Source organism: Embiotoca jacksoni, unplaced genomic scaffold (assembly GCF_022577435.1).
Source record: "Embiotoca jacksoni isolate LCO1_2020_lvr unplaced genomic scaffold, fEmbJac1.0.p SCAF_16, whole genome shotgun sequence".
Lineage (NCBI taxonomy): Eukaryota > Metazoa > Chordata > Actinopteri > Embiotocidae > Embiotoca > Embiotoca jacksoni.
The window spans coordinates 1501584-1519725 of record NW_027185296.1 but is presented as its reverse complement, the minus strand read 5'-3'; the positions used below and the strand labels follow the sequence as shown (position 1 = coordinate 1519725).

The following is an 18142-nucleotide window of genomic DNA, read 5'->3' as shown; positions in this document are numbered from 1 at the left end:
CAACCATTCTTTTGTGCATTATGCTCTGTAAAAAAAAGTTCTGATATCAACACATATCTGCCAACATGTACACCAATACTAATATACCTGTGAATCTGCCGGCTAATATATTGCCCAGGCTAAAGTTTGTTGTCAGTCCACCAGTTTGATTCCACCTGAAGGACAGAAGTTTTTAATTTTCCACTCACGGTCCTCAGATGACGTATTCTGGTCACTTCCTTGATCCCCTGACTTCCTATAGTGCTATCATGACGCTGACAGATGTGGTTAAAATTAAACACTTAATGACCCCTTTAAGAATTAATTGTAAAAACTTTGATGAAACCCCGACTTGCCACTTCCTCAGTCAGAGGGCTCAACCTTGCGGAAGTGTACTGAACAATTAATTTTAATGAATAAGGAGCCATCTTTTATTCAGCTCTTTATGATATCCACAGTTTAGCCATTAGCTGTCAGTCTGCAGCTGTCTCAATGAAGGTCACAGTCCAGTCTTCCTGAGTCCACACTGGCTCAGAACACACACACACACACACACACACACACACACACACACACACACACACACACACACACACACACACAAACACACACACATCCCACCCCTGCGAACATGATACAAATACACCATCTGTCTATCTGCATCCTGGTGACTTGATGGTTGGGTTGTGCGTGTGTGTGTGTGTGTGTGTGTGTGTGTGTGTGTGTGTGTGTGTGTGTGTGTGTGTGTGTGTGTGTGTGCGTGTGTGTGTGTGTGTGTGTGTGTGTGTGCCTGCGTGTGTGTGTGTGTGTGTGTGTGTGTGTCTGCGTGCGTGTGTGCGTGTGTGTGTGTGTGTGTGTCTGCGTGCATGTTCCTGGGTGCCTGAGATAGATGGCTGTGCCACTGACGCTGCGATAGCGATGAGATGCAGACTGATTTAACTGCCCATCAAAGCAGCAGATTACCCCTGCCACTGGGCTTTTGTGTGTGTCTCTTTGTGTCGGGTATGTGTGTCTGTGTTAAGGACATCGAGGCTGCAGACACACATGCTTCCCAGTGTGTAGTCTGATTGTGATATGATTTAATGAGCAATGTGAAAATGGATTGGATAAAAACCTGAGCTATTGGACAGGAGAGGAAAAAAACACACACGTACAGGCACACACACTGACATGATGTCATATACGGGTATCTCTGAATACATATCAAATTTTCCTACTACCATCCATCTCTCACATTTTTCGTCCCTCTGCTCTCCCTTTGCTTCTAACCCTCCTCATCTCCCGGGCAGCTTCTCAACTTCCTTGGGAAAATACAGGAGAAGATTAGATGAGTTCCCTAAACGACAGTCAACTCTCATCCCTCTGTTAATTAGTCTGGTCTCTCAGTGTGGCTGAATGGCATGACAAGGGAGGTGGAGGGAGTTAGAGGAATGAGGAAAGGCGTGACAGGAGGAAGGAGTCTTCGCTGTTTGTAGCTCATGCTTGACAAACGGCAGGAATGACTGATATGGCTGCTCTGCATTTGTAATAAATCGCTCTACACGTGTTAAAGGATGACAACATGACTTGTGTCTGTATTTCTGTAACATTCACAGTTTTAATCAAGAATGTTATGTTTTCTGTATTATAGTTGAACTGAAAATCACAATGGTAATCACATACAATTATTTATGCTCAGTGCAATTAACTTTGCTGAATAATGCATTTCAGATCCGTAGCACAAATACTTAATAATAATTTTTATGACATGATAACACAATTAGGGATAGGGCAGGATTTTTCAATATTCAATTTGTAAATAAGTAGTATAAAAACTCAATTACTGTATGCGATTATCATTCTTACTGGTTGTAATGCATTACTCCGATCAGAAGGTGGCGGTAATAGACCTAAAAGCTGTTTGCGAACCACCATGAAAAAACATTGCTACCAAGCTACAGGGACTTTGACAGGTAAAACTGTGTGGTGCTGTAAGATCAAATGCGACGGGAGAAACATGCAAAGACGCCTACAGCCGTAAAAACGTTCTGTGCAAAACGCTTTCAATACATAAATGAAGATGAGGTGCAGTGCAAACTCTGCAGGTAAAGCTAGCATGAAGCACCGAGCACACAATCCATCCACTAATCAATAATCAATGGCCAAACGAAGTGAGTGTTTTATTGGACGCAAATAGTTAATTCATAATTGAATAGTTCCGAGTGAATTTCAAATAGTATTTTTGCTTGAAATGCCCTTCCCTAAACACAATCGGACGTTGTCATACATTACGACTAAAAGACAATTAGTCATAGCATTGACCAATCACGCCACCCTCCTCTTTATTCTGACATGCCTCTACTGCTGTGGGGGAAAAGCAAAAAGCCTGGGCACACTTATGATACTGCTGTCCTGCTGATCTCCTGACGGCCACTGTATTTATTCTGATGGGGGATCTGGTGAAGAGTTGATGGTGCAGGTTTATTGACCAGCTCCCAGGCCTTTGCCCCAGCTTGATTTAATGTCCCCGCACTGCTGACTTTGATTAACTGAGGAGCTCTTTACAACCTGCAGACAACAGCCAGGATTTACTGGATCCCCTTCATCCCTGGATCCTGCAGACAGACAAAAAAACAGAGAGAGAGTGGAAATACACAGACATAAGGGCTGGAGTGGGGCGACAGAGAGAAGAAACAATGGAGAGAAGCAAGTGAAAGAGGTATAGAGAAGAAAAAACCTGGCAGCTTTCCCAGTGAAATATATTCTGCTCCCAGACCTGCTCTAATAAACTGATAACATCCTTTCACCACAACCGTGTACAGCTGTATAGAGAATATGTTTACCCCTCTGTGGGTTATGATGGCTGGGGGTTTGCCTGGTCATTTTAAGGTAATAAAAAAGTTCCAAATGCACTTAAAAGCCCTTTTAGAGTAAAGAACTCATCATACAGGCATAAAAATGAGAGCAGATTATTATGTTACATCTTTATGCTCTGTTGTGGGTCCCATGGGCTGTGAGTGCTTATTACTGTATGTGTGAAAAGTATTGATTAAGAAACAACCATGACAGAGACAGCAGGATATATCTTAGAAGTTGTCACTCCTCTTGTAATCGCACCAGTCCAGCCTTAACACCCACAGCTGAGCAAAATCTGAGCGAAATATTTAGTCTCTGATTTAACCCCTATGTTTTTCAATATATATGATTTTTACAGATGTAAAATCCCCAAAATTTAATTAATTTGTTTTACACTGTTCAGGTTCCCCACAGCAACGGGATTACTGGTCTCATAGATAAATTGGTTGACAGAAAATAATTTGTCGTTTGTAAACAAAAAAGTCTGACATTTTACTGGCTCCAGCTGTCTTTGTTTTATTTCACTCTAAATCCGCATAAACATAGACGTAAAGATAGTCAGTCTTTTGTCCACATCAGCCCCAAAGGTGTTTGTCACTTTGTCTTTTTCCATCTTTAATGTGCAAGGGGAGGAAATAGTTTCAACGCTTGAAGCGTACCCCCGCTTCAAGCCACATTTATATTCCAGGCGAAGACAAGCAGCAGCCAAGGGGACCTTGATGTGCCCAGAACAAGTTTAACATTTGCCACCGTATAAAGTGGCTTTGCAGCCCCGGCAAATGAGAAGTATCAGACATTTGAAAATTGTCTGGCCACCCTTCCTGCACGTAAAAAGCATCCTGTCACCTAATTTTTTTCAAGAGAATCTCTCACTCTGTCCCCTCCTCCTCTTTTTCTCCATAATGTATTTTCCCTCCCTATCTTTTTCCGTCTTTCTCCTTCTATTGCTCACTCTTGCCCTTCTTTTTTATTCACATGTTTGATGAGTTTGCCTTTTCTGGCCACGGAAAACAGAGGTAATATGTTTTAGAGAGAGTAATGGGAGATATTCTGCTTGCAGCTGACTCCCGAACAGGCGCCCTGGCTGTGCTGGCTCATTGGGTGGGTGCGTCATGTGAATAAGACCTGGAGACCTGGGTGGCTTTCAGCTGTAAGTAATAGCTTTCTGTATAGTTGTGGGCAGCGCTGAAACTAATTCCCACTCGGCACCATCAGGGTGCTCAGAAATGTCACCCCCCACTTTGTATGGTCGAGCCTGGTCAGCAGTGTTTGGCTTTTTTTTTTCTTTTTTTTTTCTCTCTCCTTCACCTCTTGGACCATCATGTTTATTGAAAATGGAAGAAGTATAGAAGAAATCATATGAATGCTAACACTATTAAAACTTAATAAAAGTACATAATGTACTAAGTGTGGGTTTGTGTATGTGTGTGCATGCAGGTTGTGCAGTGAAACACTTCACTGTAATTGACAGCACTTTTCAGCTCCGTAGCAATGATGCTGGAACAAGCGTGACCTCATCCTTGCTTTTATTCCCTCCTTCCTTTCATCCCTCTATCCCTCTTGGCCCAGCTCCTGATTAACTGCACCTTTTCATGTGAGCACGAGGAGCTCCTCATTCATGTCCAACAGAGCTTATTAATAACAATCTGCATTTGTATAGTAGCTTTCAAAATAACAAAGTGCTTTACATAAAATAAGGTGCCTCAGTCGCAGTGTAACAAAGAAACCTGGAACAATAAGAAACTGATAGCACAATAACAATAACATAAAAATAGATTCCTGCACAAAAGGGATAAAAAAAAACTACAAATTATCTACAAAAAGCATTCAAGTGCATCTTCAGTTGATATGCGCACACAGATGTATGCCTTAATGAGTTTATATCACGTGTGTGTGTGTGCATGTGTGCGTCTGGGTGTGTGCACTCTACATCCGAGCAAGCATCTGTTCATGTCATTCACACTTCATTCACACTCTGGGTGCACAGATATATGCATTCCCATCGGTCTTTTGTACGTTTCATATTCAATGTTCATAATATTTCTGACCTCATTATGATGCAGGGCAGTTCTCCTCCCTCATAACCTGCGTCTTCTTCACACTCTCCGGGCAGTAAGAGATAATGTTATTGCCTGAACGTGCACTGTTTGTGGGTGCGTGCGATGGAATGGAACTGTCTCTTTGTTGCGGTATGTGTCTAAACCCATATGGTGGGCTCTGAATCTGAATGGCAATTTCTTCTGATGGGAAGGAGGGGCTGCCGCCATATTTCCTCACACTGGTCTAACAGCTACCTTCCAAGCGGATACATACAGTGCAGGCCTAGCAAAGCATCAGGGGAAATTTATGGCTTCTTAAGATTCAAGTCCCCCCCCACCCCCCACCCACCCAACCGCTCAGGCTTGGCATTTGAGTGGGGCTGGAATAAGCTTTTCTCTGTTCTTTTTTTTTTCCTGTTTCACGACAGCTTTTCACACTCGCTTTACCTTACTTCCTCTTGCTTTTATCCCCACTTCCTTCTTCCTCTCGCCACCTCTGTCTTTACTTTCCTTTATCTCTTACCACTGTCCGCCCCTTTCTTCCTCTCTCAATATGGATGGTAATTCTGTAAGTTATCACTGAGTGCTCTGAACTGTTCTCTGCACAACTTGTTCTGTTCAAGCTCACAGAACGTTCCTTTCTTCTTCTTCTTTTTTTTCCCCAGACAATCGTGGCGTCCCGCTGTTCCACCTCATACAGGTTTTATAAGCTATCGCCACCCACTCACCCATTGTTTTCATTCAGGTGCTTTTATTCTGTACCTCGCCAGCAGCAAACTAATCCACCCAAGGATGATGCATGCTATAAGACAGGTGCAAACACAGAACCTTCCCCTTTTTGTGCAGAAAACACAAAGTGCTAAAGCCATTTATGTGACACAATGTGGCAGGTTGCTTGCTTTGGTAATATCCTCCGAGAAGGAAAACAGCCCTTTGTCACTTGAAGGGTAAGCTCATTTTTCACTCTAAAGGGCTAATACACAGACACTGATGGGACTAACTACCCCTTGTGAAAGCAGCACTATTGTGTGTATTAATGTGTGTGTGTGTGTGTGTGTGTGTGTGTGTGTGTGTGTGTGTGTGTGTGTGTGTGTGTGTGTGTGTGTGTGTATGTGTGTGTGTGTGTGTGTGTGTGTGTGTGTGTGTGTGTGTGTTTGTGTGTGTGTGTGTGTGTGTGTGTTTGTGTGTGTGTGTGTGTGTGTAGTGACAGAGTGACAGACAGGTAGCCTGAGTGATTAATGCGCCTTTATAATATAGCACCATGGTGAGGAAGTGTGTTGGGACAATTTCAGAAAAGAAAAGAAATGGCGAAAGAACAAACTCATGAGAAAAACACACAAAGGAGCCGCGGGTACAGATGGTGGCAGAGATAGATTGGCAGCTAATTTTATCCAAATATAGATGGACGGAAGAAGGTAGAAGGTGAGATTAAGATGGAACGACAGATGGGTTGGATACGTCGTCCTCATTGAAAGGCTGAGGTTGGCCCTATGAAGGTCTTTGACTGGAACTGGAAATAAAAGCGACAGCTTGGCTCTGTCTTTTACAGTGTGTCTGACTTTTTGTCTGCCTGTCTGTAAACGTCTAGCTGTCTGTCTGTCACATCTGCAGGGTCTGTGACAAGCCGGGTAGGAAACAGGGCACTTTTTTTCTGACATGTTGAGATCTGGCTGCATCTTTCTGGCTGATATTAAACACACAGCAGGAGAGCTCATACTGACTTTCAGCAGCAGATTATTCCAGTTGAAGGATTTAGTTCATAAAGTAGCACGCAAATGACGAGCGTCATTAGGAGATCTTATGAACGGTAGCTAGCGAATGCAACTATTTTGTGAATTGCTTGAAAAGTATCTACACCTGAAATTGAATGATTCGAGCTGTCTTTTGAAACTGAACCCCACCAAAAGGGTCTCAAATAGGCATGTTATGGCTTTGCTAAAAGACAGAAGCTAAAGCTGTATTCCAGTCACAAATCAGTATCTCCACCAGCTGTTCACTGTTCATGTATTGCAGGGTAGAGCTAGTTTTTTATTGTAAAATATTATAAATTTATGAAAAATAATGATGGTAGCATCCTAATATTAAGCTAACTATAAAATTAACAAATATTATTTCTAGTTAGCTGACTTTAGAACGAATATTTGTTTTTTGAGATAGGCTGGTAAGCGAGTCAGCCAAGCATGCTAACATCAGCGACTTAAATTAGAGCAGAGATGCACACACGGTTAAATCCACTCTACATGTTTGCTTCAATGGTTTTGGTTTTGTCAGTTCATACGCAGTGGAAAATGTATGCCGAGCTGTAAGCTGAATGTAGACTTTAGAGTTATGGGAGTCATATCAGGTTTGACTCAAGTGAGCTTACCTTTGGAAAGGACAGCAAATTTTCTGTCCCATGCCTGCTTGAGCGCACACACACACACACACACACACACACACACACACACACACACACACACACACACACACACACACACACAATAAAGACAAACGCACACGCGCAACTATAAAGACACTTTCCTAGATGTCTTGTGCTAAAACAAACTGCTGCTGGGCTGCTGGAGGAGGCCGGGCACACAATTCCCAAACATAGACTGATAAGAAAAAGACAAAGAAAAGGTTGCACTCTCATTTTAGCACTTTACCTTCACTATAGATGCGTGAACTACAGTAAATGTGATGAACAGCAGACTACAGCGTGCCGGAGAGATGATGGTTGGAGGAAATAAAAGCGAAAAATATAATAGCATGGCCACAGCAAACATAGCTCTGACCCTGTGAGTGCACATGAGTAGCTGCCATTGAGGAAGTGGAGAGAGACGAGAGAGGCTTTTTAATAACGCTGTGTATTATATGCAAACTGTAAACCACCTTCAGAAAGTCAGAAATAGGTAATCTTGTTACCTAGAAGAATGTGATTTTTATCTGTTTCATATTCCATGGATTTACACCAAACACCCCTGAAGCAGCTTTCGTACTGCTTTATGCATGTATTTGGTATGAGGTCAGTGTTTTTGTCCTTGGCTATACCTTAAAGATTGAGTCAGAGAGATGAGCGCTGCTGTATCGGACACCGGCTATCTGTGCCCAGCATCTCCTCTACCAGCTACTAAATCCCCCCTTTTGTGGCACACACATATTAAGCAATAGTCACATACACATAAATTAAAATGTTCGTCTTTACAAGTGCGCACACACACACACACACACACACACACACACACACACACACACACACACACACACACACACACACACACACACACGCAGGTACAAGGAAAATTACTTCAGCCATGTTTGTCTCTTTTTCCAGCTCATTGTTTGCTTGCTGGTAGCTCTCAGACAGCTTTGCAGATACAACTGGAAGGTTGTGAAGACATTTTGACAAAAGAAACCCAAACGCTTCAGTCCCATGATGTACACAGAAATTCTTCACAATGTATTTTTTCATGCAAATAACATGTGTTGAAGAATCAAAGTGAAAACTGAGGCAATGTCTGTTTAAGACTTCAACAAAATTCCCCAGTTACTTCACAAACACACAAAAAAACACCACCCAAATAAACCTATGCAGACGTACCATAGACGGCTCCTGTCGACTTATCTCTCAAATAGATATTTTTCTATGTTTAATGCGACAGCATTGACGTTGCTTTGATATTTTGCTCCTCAGCAGAGATTTCAACATGCAGTGTGCAACGAGGGAGCTGAGAGGTCCATCATGTTAGATTTGGCTCCAGTGTTCTTATCAGGCTGTTTCTAATGTTGACGTGCATTGGTATCTCTCCCTGTGGTGCAGTGTTTTTATCCCAAAATGTCTGTTTTTCTGCACACCGCTGTTAATCCCACAATGAATATCGACAAACAAGCTATTATTTACAAAGTACACTGTAGGTTCAATATTTCTACTAGACATTTTGTCTCATACTGTATATTGATAGCTGAATTATCCAAAATACAACCTTTACAGTGACGGTACTTTAGTTGAGAGCGTTTAGTGTTCAGTGTTAGTTTAGATTTAAGTCCAAAGACATTAAAGCCACATTGTTTCGGAGAGCTGGTATGAAGTGAGAGTCTGTCATCTGTGAAACATCCTGCAAAAGTTGCTATCTACCACAGTCAGTCTGGTTTTTCTACGTCTTTCTCCTCAGTGCATGCTGGGATATGTTTAATGACCCATCTTCTTTTACTGTGCTTATAGAAATAAACTGGTAAAGACAATAGCTGAATGAAGCCTTTTACATTTAATTACAGCCAATAGTTATCTGTACATGTAGAGATAATCCCATCTTCTTTTACTGTGCTTGAAAAAGATTAAAAACAATGGACACATCAAGTTTATTTGCTGTATAGCCCTTAAAAGCCCTTAATCACTCTTACAGTCTGAAAGGGTTTCAGAAGACTCCATCCCACCCACATTATGAAACAGCAAATTCAAGTGAAGAATGAACTACCACACGTGTATCCGAAGGCCCTCACAGAGCAGCAGGAAAAAAAAAAAAAAATAATCCAGTGAAAAGGAATTACTGCTAGTGAGTCATCCGAGCATGCAGGGCGTATTAGAAGAACTTCACAAGGGCAACGTGTTGATTTGAGTTTCCTTTGTGTACTCACATTCCCTCCCTCTCTCTTCATCTCTGTCTCCAGGTGCAGCAGGATGCAGGGCGTACTGCCTGTGTGTGGACTGCAGCCCTTGCTGGCCCTCCTTCTGCTTCATGCTGCGGGCTGCGGTGAGTCCTCATTAAACTGTGGGCGTTCCCCGTCACCAGACCTGCACTGCATATACACAACATACATTCCAGATAACCATGTGCACAGACAAATATTTCACCAATGTCTAAAAAATTTCTAGGAGTTACCTCTGATGCACAAGATTCTACTGTGCAAAGTTATGGGTTATAGTTAACATCAATATTAGTAGAAACCATAATCAAATTCAGAATGATCAAAATCCAAATACCATCCATATAATTTTCTGTATGTCAGCACTGTGTGTTTGATCAACCTCAGTAAAAACTTTATGCTTAAAAAGGAGCAGTGTGTAGGATTTAGGGAGATTTATTGTCAGATTCGGAATATAATACTCATAATTATGTTTTCATTAGTGAATAATCACCTGAAATCAGATTTGCTGTTTTTATATTTCCTTAGAATGAACACTTCATACTTTTAAAGGAAGCAGGTCCTCTTACATGGACCATGCCATGTTGCACCACCATGTTAGCCTAGAACAGATAAACCGAACACCGCCTCTGGAGAGGGACTTTCACAGGTTTTACAGCCACTGTAGATTCTCGTAGACCAGGGTTATTCAATGTCAGAGCAAGATGGCCTTGAAAAGGAGCGACCTACGTGCTTAGAAAGGGAGCATGAGGCGAGGGTTGTCCGCATTGGTTGCAAGCTCACCACTAAATGGCACAAAATCGTACACACTTTTCCTTTAAAAACTAGGGTTGGTAAATTATCAAATCACAAGACAAAGAATAGTCACACATTCTTAGATTTAAGCATTTTAGGAGCTGTCACATGATTGTCCTTCTGCTTGAAAAATGACTTAATGAATGAACCAGACTGAAATTTATGTCAATCGACGAATTTATTACTTGAATAGTTACAACTCTAATGACACAAAAATATTCACAATTAACAGTCAAATGTAAACTTTTCAGTAAATGCTTCGGTAGTTTGTTCTTTGATCATATTCACCTGACTGTTGCCTGGGGAATGGGCAAATTCAATTGTTGCTGAACTCTGATTGGTGGATGGAGGTATTGGACGTTGTATTTTCCAACTGAGAACTTCCAAACCAGTGAGAACAGCACAGACAAAAACACAAAAACAAACATTAACCAAAGATTTGACAGAAAATTGTGTTTTCATGTTGGACCACATCATTCATAGAAAGAGGCTGATTGAGAAAATAACCCACTTCACCATAAGTGCCCGTCCCCGCCACTGTTTTATTCTTTCGCACAATTACAGGTCTCTATGGCCAAAGCCAACTGTGGAAAACGAGCACGAAAATGCAAAGCATCTCATTGTGATTGGTTGCCCCCTGAGGCTTAACAAACACATCTCTTTACATAACGTGTTTGATCTCCTCAGTCATGCTGATGTTTTCATTGTCACTCTGTCCATTTCCCTCTGATTCTCTTTGTAACAGCACTCATGTCTTGAACACTTGGCAGCCCCTCACAGCCATCGCTACGAGCCCGCTTAGTCCGCTCATTTCATCTGCTTGTAATTACCCCAACAGCTCTTTCAAGAAAAGGTTGAAAAGACTAGATGTAAAAGAAGAATCTTGATACCCCCAAAGCTCCCATTCCTCCTCCCAGCCATTTCAGAGATGGAAAGGATTTTGGTATTTTGTTAAGTCTCCGACGTGTTTATTTCTAACACAGATTTACAAAGATCATTAAAATTTGCTTTGATTCCCCTGAAAAGCTGGCATTTAGCACTCTAATCCTCTCATTCTGTGTCAGCAAGTTATCCAAACTTTGGAGAGAGACTTGACATTTTACATTTGATTGCATATCTGTCCTACTCACTTTTTAAGCCCCTGATTTTGACAAGGAAAAGACAGTGTGACAGCGAAACATGTATATAAAAAGAAAGCGTGTCGCACACTTACTTACACACAGTGTGAGTCATTTGTCAATCTAAATGCCTTATCTGGGTGCCCGACTGCCTCCCTATCTGTCTGCTTGGCAGTTTTATCTGTCTTTTCCAGGGAGCTCTGCAGTGAAGAGCATGCAGTACAAGTATTCACATCCCTCGGCCCCTCTTTGCCCTCTCCACACTCTCCTTGTACACTCCTGCTGTGTATCTGCATGTGTTTGTGCGTATGTAGGACAGGTTGCACGCCCCCTCGCTGCTCTCGGTGGCCTCCCCAACCGTCTGCTCCTCTCCGCTCTCTGGATTGTATTGTCTCTGCCTTCTGTGGAGGTTAAACAAAAAAAAAGAGTCAGTGGACCTGGCAGCGGGGCCTTTCTGTGACTCAGGGCTCCGATTCGCAGGCAGAGAGATGATGAAAATGCAGCCAACTCTTCTGTCTTACTCCCTGTGTGTATATGTTTCTGTGAAAAGCCTCAGGTTACATCTGCCAGGTAGCAGCAGCCAACTTACACAGCACTGTACCCCCCACGCACACACACAGAGCATCTCAGAGAAGCCCGATAACACACTCGAATGTGGCTTTTCAGAGCGCATATGCCATGTGAACAGATACTCCCTGCTTTTGTTTTGGAGGAGTTCAGGTTTTGAGGGCATTAACATCTCCTGTTCATGCTTTCTTTCTCTCCCTTCTTTCATTTTATTCTATTTTTTTTTTCCAGCTGAGTGACTTTGGAAATAGTTAATGGGAGGTAGAGGACTACTGGGAGGGTTGGCACTAAAGATCACCCTGTGACACTTCGCTTGACAGCCCTGAATTGGAAAGAGGGTGTGGGATGTGGGGGAGGAGAACAGATTAGCTTTTTGCATGTTTGCGCGTTTGTGTGTGTGTGTGTGTGTGTGTGTGTGTGTGTGTGTGTGTGTGTGTGTGTGTGTGTGTGTGTGTGTTTTTGATAGTGTGAGCCTGCCTGCACTGTTGTACAACCACTCCTGTGCGTGTCTACTGGCGTTTATGAATTTTAAAATGTTGGCTGTGTGCTACGCGAGATAAATGTATCATTATGCTTCAGAAGGTGCAAAATCTTTCACGGCAGCAGCATCAGGGGAGATCCTGTGAGCCCTGACATGGCCTTGTTGGAGTCAGCTTTGAGAGGAGCAGAGAGCTGCAGTGACAGGGTTAATATTTGTCACCAAGAGGAGTGAAGGAGACGGGAGGACAGTCTGGGTCAGGGAGGATTTGAGTGTACAGCAGCAGAGAATTGAGAGGCGAAGCAGTGCCTGTGCTCATTTTGACTCCTTATTTAAATTCAGTTTTAGTATTACTCTTTTGATGTAACTGTTTATTCGTTTCAATCATACTTTAGTCATTACTGTTAGTTTTAGTCAGTCAAATTTTAGTCTTCTTGCTTATTGCAAAGTTATCAGAATAAGCTGTTGACTTTTTTTTTTAATGTAAAAGTTAGTTCTGACCACAGACTGTATATAAAAATGGACACAGACTTATGGTCTGAAAAATGAACCTAATGTGGAGTGCAATACTTCTAAGAGCAACTGGCTCCAATTTAATCCCATTCAAAAAGCGTCAACTTCTCTCGTGAAATATAAAATCAATAAATTTTTTCCACAAGTGACGATGGTGTCATTTACTAAATTCACTCCTGGTCAGTGTTCTTGTGGTCCTTCTGAAAATAATGCCATAATAAATGTCAAAAAAATATGTTGCCTGATTTGATTGACATGCCTGAAGTGCAGTCAAGTTACTGGTATAGGTTAACATGTAGTGTCCTCTGATTGTCAGTCAGGTCCACCCCTCCCTCCTCCCCAGCTCCATCCTTTTGTCCAATCTGGTCGCTTTTGGCTCCAAACAAACTAGAGGGTGCTGGCCAAAATGCCAGACTGCAGGCTTCAAATTAGCAGTTCACAAACCAATAGGTAGGTTGCTGCCTTGTTCAGAGAGAAAGCAAATCAAGTTATGCCTTGCATCAAATCTGACCACTGGACCATTCAATTTTCTCTTTGTGGGTGTGTCTGTCTTTGTGTTCAGCTCAGCCTCTGACTGACTCACCAGTAACTCCGGTTGTTTCTCTCATTTCCCTACACATTCGCTCTTTTGTTCATGTAGTCTCCTTCCATTTATAAACACAATTCATAAAGCGTGCAAGTTTTTGTTCGCATTTTTTTCAACCTGCAAGACATGTGCTCATCTAAAATGAATTTGTATCTATCGTGTCTTTCCATTAGTGTCTTTCCATGTTTATCTGCTTTGCTTTAATGCAAAAGTTGCTCACTGCAAAAGCAAATACAGCCGTTATTCTCGAACCCTGGCTGTTTGAGCACAACTGCTGACTCACTGTTGTGCTTTCTCACCTGGTATTATCGCAGTCACTTGTGCTCTACACTGCAGACCAGTGCGATCATTCAGAAGCTTGACTCACTCACCTACTCAACAAAACACCATTGACTGCTGATGTTTAGAGACAAGCAAATAAAAAGATCTATTAACGTTACCATTGAAAGATTTGTCCGGCGAATATTTGTGGGGACAACTGAGATGGCTGACAGCCGGCATTCATCCTGCATTCATTCCAGCCATTAGCCCATAAACACACATCATTATTTCCACATTCTGGCTAATTAATATCAGCCTCACCTTTGTCTAAATGCCATGTCTATGTTATACTGATTTGTCTCATCGTTTTTGTCGGATGCATTTAGTCTAATTTCTTTCCTACAACTGGTAATGTTAGCTGACGTGACCGGCAAAGACATAAAGTTGCTAAATGCGAGATAGGGCACAAAGTGCAACATGTCAAGCTGTTAAATCAGCTTCTGAAAAATAAATATTGGTGCAGTGCATATATTTTACCAGTCAGCCAAAGCACGATTCTGCATATGTTTTCAGGTCATTAAGTCAGACAGGCTTACTTGGAAGTTCATGCATTTTTACATTCATCTATCATTTCCATTTTTTTTAATTATGTTAATTTTTTAGTTTACTTTCAGCCTAGATTTCATTATGAAAAATGTTAAGATTTGTTTAAGATGTAAGCTGGACTGGGAAATTGGAGGAGGAGGATGAGATGAGGATGACAGAAGCCAAAGAGAAAGGAAAGCAAAGGTGGTCGAGAAATAGGAATAGGAAAAAAAAGGTTAGGGAGCTTAGAGGAGGACTCATTGGAAGGAAGGAGGAGGCTGGTGGTAGTCGGAGGGATGATTTGGGGAGAAGCTCTCATGAGACAGAATGTCAGCGTGTAGACTTTATTTCCAAACCCTGCGTGATGGCCGCCTGGCAGACCTGCTGTGTTTAGATAGGCAACATGAGTGCGCACACAAACATGGACACACACACAGAAAACTTGGAGTGTCTTTCAATGGCTCGAGTGCGTACATCTGTGTGTAGCTTTGTGTCTTTGCACATTTGAGACTTTGTGTACTTCCGGTTGGGGAAATGTGGCTGCACTGCAGTGAAACACGGACCAATGATCAAACACAGAGAAAAAAAGAGGAGGAAACCAGGCCTCCCCATTCAATTTACATTATACACTACTGTACAAAGCCTCAGATCTGCTCTTTGAAGAGACCACCTCAAAACCACACAGTTAAATGTGTGTGTGTGTTAAAAGTCCCCCCCCTCTCTTGCATTCGTCATAACTCTGTTGCCATGGTTATGATTTTTGGGCATGGTCAGGGCGGTATCTGCCTCTTCTCTATCTCCGCTTCCCTTTTCATGTTATTTTCTCCATGTCTCCAGTTTACTCCATTTGTCTTTGTGCGTCATCCAAGGTCTTGTTAAAAGGATGCATTTCTCCACATCCCCCAAAATGAAAAAAAAAAACCACAATAAAGACATCAGTTTTGTCAGGCGATACGCTCACACACAAACTAACCCGCCGCCACCATCCTTGAGATGTTTTATTCACAGAAGATTAAAATGTTTCAGCTTCTTCCCACTTATTTTAAAAAGTTGCACGTAACACTGTCTTCTCTAGTTTTTGTTTGTAGGGCATTTCTTCAAATTTGCCAAAATTTTTCACTTGGACTCAAGGATGAACTGATTTTCTTTTGGCAGTTAAAGGTCACTGTGACCACATGAAAGTCATTAGCAACCATAACTCAAGAATTTATACGCTAAATATGACAAAATTTCACCATGAAACAAAAAATGTACGATATTTTACATGCAAAAGGTCAAAGGTGACACTGTTATTCAACACAATAACTCAGGAACACAAGGGGAGATTGTGACCAAATTTCACCCTTAGTCAGATGCTGAATTGCTGACACTAATCTTGGGTCCACTTTGAAACTGTGCTGATCGTATCGGTCTTTTGTGCTGCCAGGTTGAAGATGTGTGTGAATCTTTTTTTTTGAATTTGTAGCTTCTTTACAGCAACATCCATGTTTGAAGCATCTTCAACTGTCATGGCTATAACTTTGTGTTCTAACAGGATCAGATTCATTGGACAAATTCCTTTAAAGTCTTCACATATGATTTGAATCTGGACCGACATGGTTGTAAACTGCAGTTTGGTTCGTGGAGGCAGACAACCGAGAGGCAGTATTTCTAGTTCTTCACTGTGTTCATAGCATATCAATGAGAACTTTGTTCAATATTTGGTTTGTAATGTTTACTTTAAATGATAAAGTGAAGTTGTAAATTACGGTAACATAAATGTAAATACTTCTTTATGTTTGTTTGTTTTGTGGGTTCAGCTGGTGATACTCATAGTTTCATAAATTTTTTGGGAAAAATGCTGTAAGTCATAGGAAGGTTGCAAAAAATAAGTAAAGTCATTTTTCCAAGTTCTGTGCCTAGTATGTAAAGTGTGGAGGTACTAATCATTTACTTGATTATTTCCATTTTACTCTATACTTTAACCCCGCCACAAGACAGAAATATTGTACTTTTACAATTTGATGGCAAGTTGTTAGTTACTCACACAAAGTATATGATGGAAAAATAATGATGCATTTTTATCAGTTAAACTACCCAATAGCATACTAAAGAGTTACAAGTGGCTGCACACAAACCAATATCATCATTAAAATACTTCTCGTGGATTATTAAGTTCTGCAGACAGTACTTTTAGTTAAATCCTGAATGCAGAACTTTCACTTCTAACAGAGTATTAGTGGTTGTTAGTATGGAACTTCAGATCTCTGCTGGAAAAGAGTAATTTAATCATTTTTTTTGGAAAAGTACAGATTGTGTTTATTGTTTCAGTTCCAGTTTAATCCCAACATAGCCAAGAGAGCCTGTTGCACACGAGGTTCTCTGAACAAACCAATGTGTGAAAGCCTACAGGCAAATAAAAAGTACAAAAGATAGAGATTCAAGTTTCTGAAAATGATTTAATAATGCATAAATATTTACTTGAGTATAAACGGAGCCATGCATTTCAACAGTTGTGTATCAACAGAAGTTTTTTAAAAATATATAATTCTTTACAGATACATTTTCAAGAACGTTTTTGGAAACATATTTACCCATTCCTGTTAGTTCAAACTGTTGACATGAATTCAACCACCTCCATCATGTTCCAGGTTAAAACCAACGCTGTTACGAAAACAGCCTGATCCCAGCCTGCTGCAGTCCGGTTGTTTGTGTTGTATCAGCTGTCATTTTCTAACACAGTGATCAACTAATAGTGGGAAGCCTCTGTCAGACAGCTCATCTATCATGATTTATGACCTACACACACTCCTGTGTGAACACACACTTCTGCAAACACATAATCAGCTGACACACAGGCAGCAGAAATGGGGTGGCGACGTCTGGAGAGGATTCACTCGATCAGTCCTGGTAGCTCTTGACTGGCAGGCTGACAGCTTTGATGTTGGCAAATTGGAGACAAAACGGCCTTTATCTTTGGAAAACCACTCGGAGGCACCTCAGTGAGAAAGAAAGAGAGAAAAAGTAAGAAAGAGACGGAGAGAACAAGGAATGATGTTCTCAATTGTGTTCCTATTACAGTGAAAATGCCATTACCGCCCACCCTGTGTCTGTGTGCAGCTCTGTGCCAGCCACATAAAGGCTCTCTGACTGTGTTTAATAATTCGAGAGCATCTCTAACGGGAAGACAGATGGGCCAACGGTGACGATCACGTAGATGCCACTGTGAACCAGCGGAATGAAAATAAGAAAATCCGAGCTCTATCCGCACGCTACATGCGGGAGGTGGAGCTTCCAGGAGGAGGTGGAGGATGTGTCCTCTCCCACCCTGACCTTCTCAACACTCGTACAGACAGACAAAGACACGAGGCGAGGTCAATAAAAGATCACCTGTTAACATTTAACAAAGTGCGCCCCGCCGCCTTGGACTTCACGAGCTGATGTTTTCCACTGGAGGAGTTTTACTGAGCTTTTTTGACCAATTCTCTTCTTTAGAATTGACATTCAGGATTTCACCTCCCTTTTTTTTATCACCTCACAGCCAGGTGAGCCTTGTTTAGTGAAGAGAAAGAGAAATATGAAACAAGAATAGATAATGAAACAAAAGGCAGTTTCTTTGAGGTTATGCTTGTGACAACATTTCCATCTAAATGCAGATTTGAGATAGCGGTTGCATGGAGGCCCACGCTAGTTTACATTCATTACCATGGAGGAAGAGAGCAACGTTGGTGTTGTTTTTTAATTCTAACACGGTCTCCTTCAAGATGTAATTTAGGCTTTTCAA

The 18142-nt window shown here is 41.6% G+C and overlaps 1 protein-coding gene across 1 annotated transcript in view; it reads left to right on the top strand.

Annotated features, from left to right (window-relative positions):
- ncanb (neurocan b) overlaps positions 1-18142 on the top strand; it is a 149923-nt gene that overhangs the window by 21834 nt on the left and 109947 nt on the right. The window contains exon 2 of the mRNA XM_069150135.1: positions 9501-9583. Within this exon, the coding sequence (XP_069006236.1) occupies positions 9511-9583 (73 nt within the window). The 5' untranslated portion in view covers positions 9501-9510. The remainder of the gene's footprint in view (positions 1-9500; positions 9584-18142) is intronic.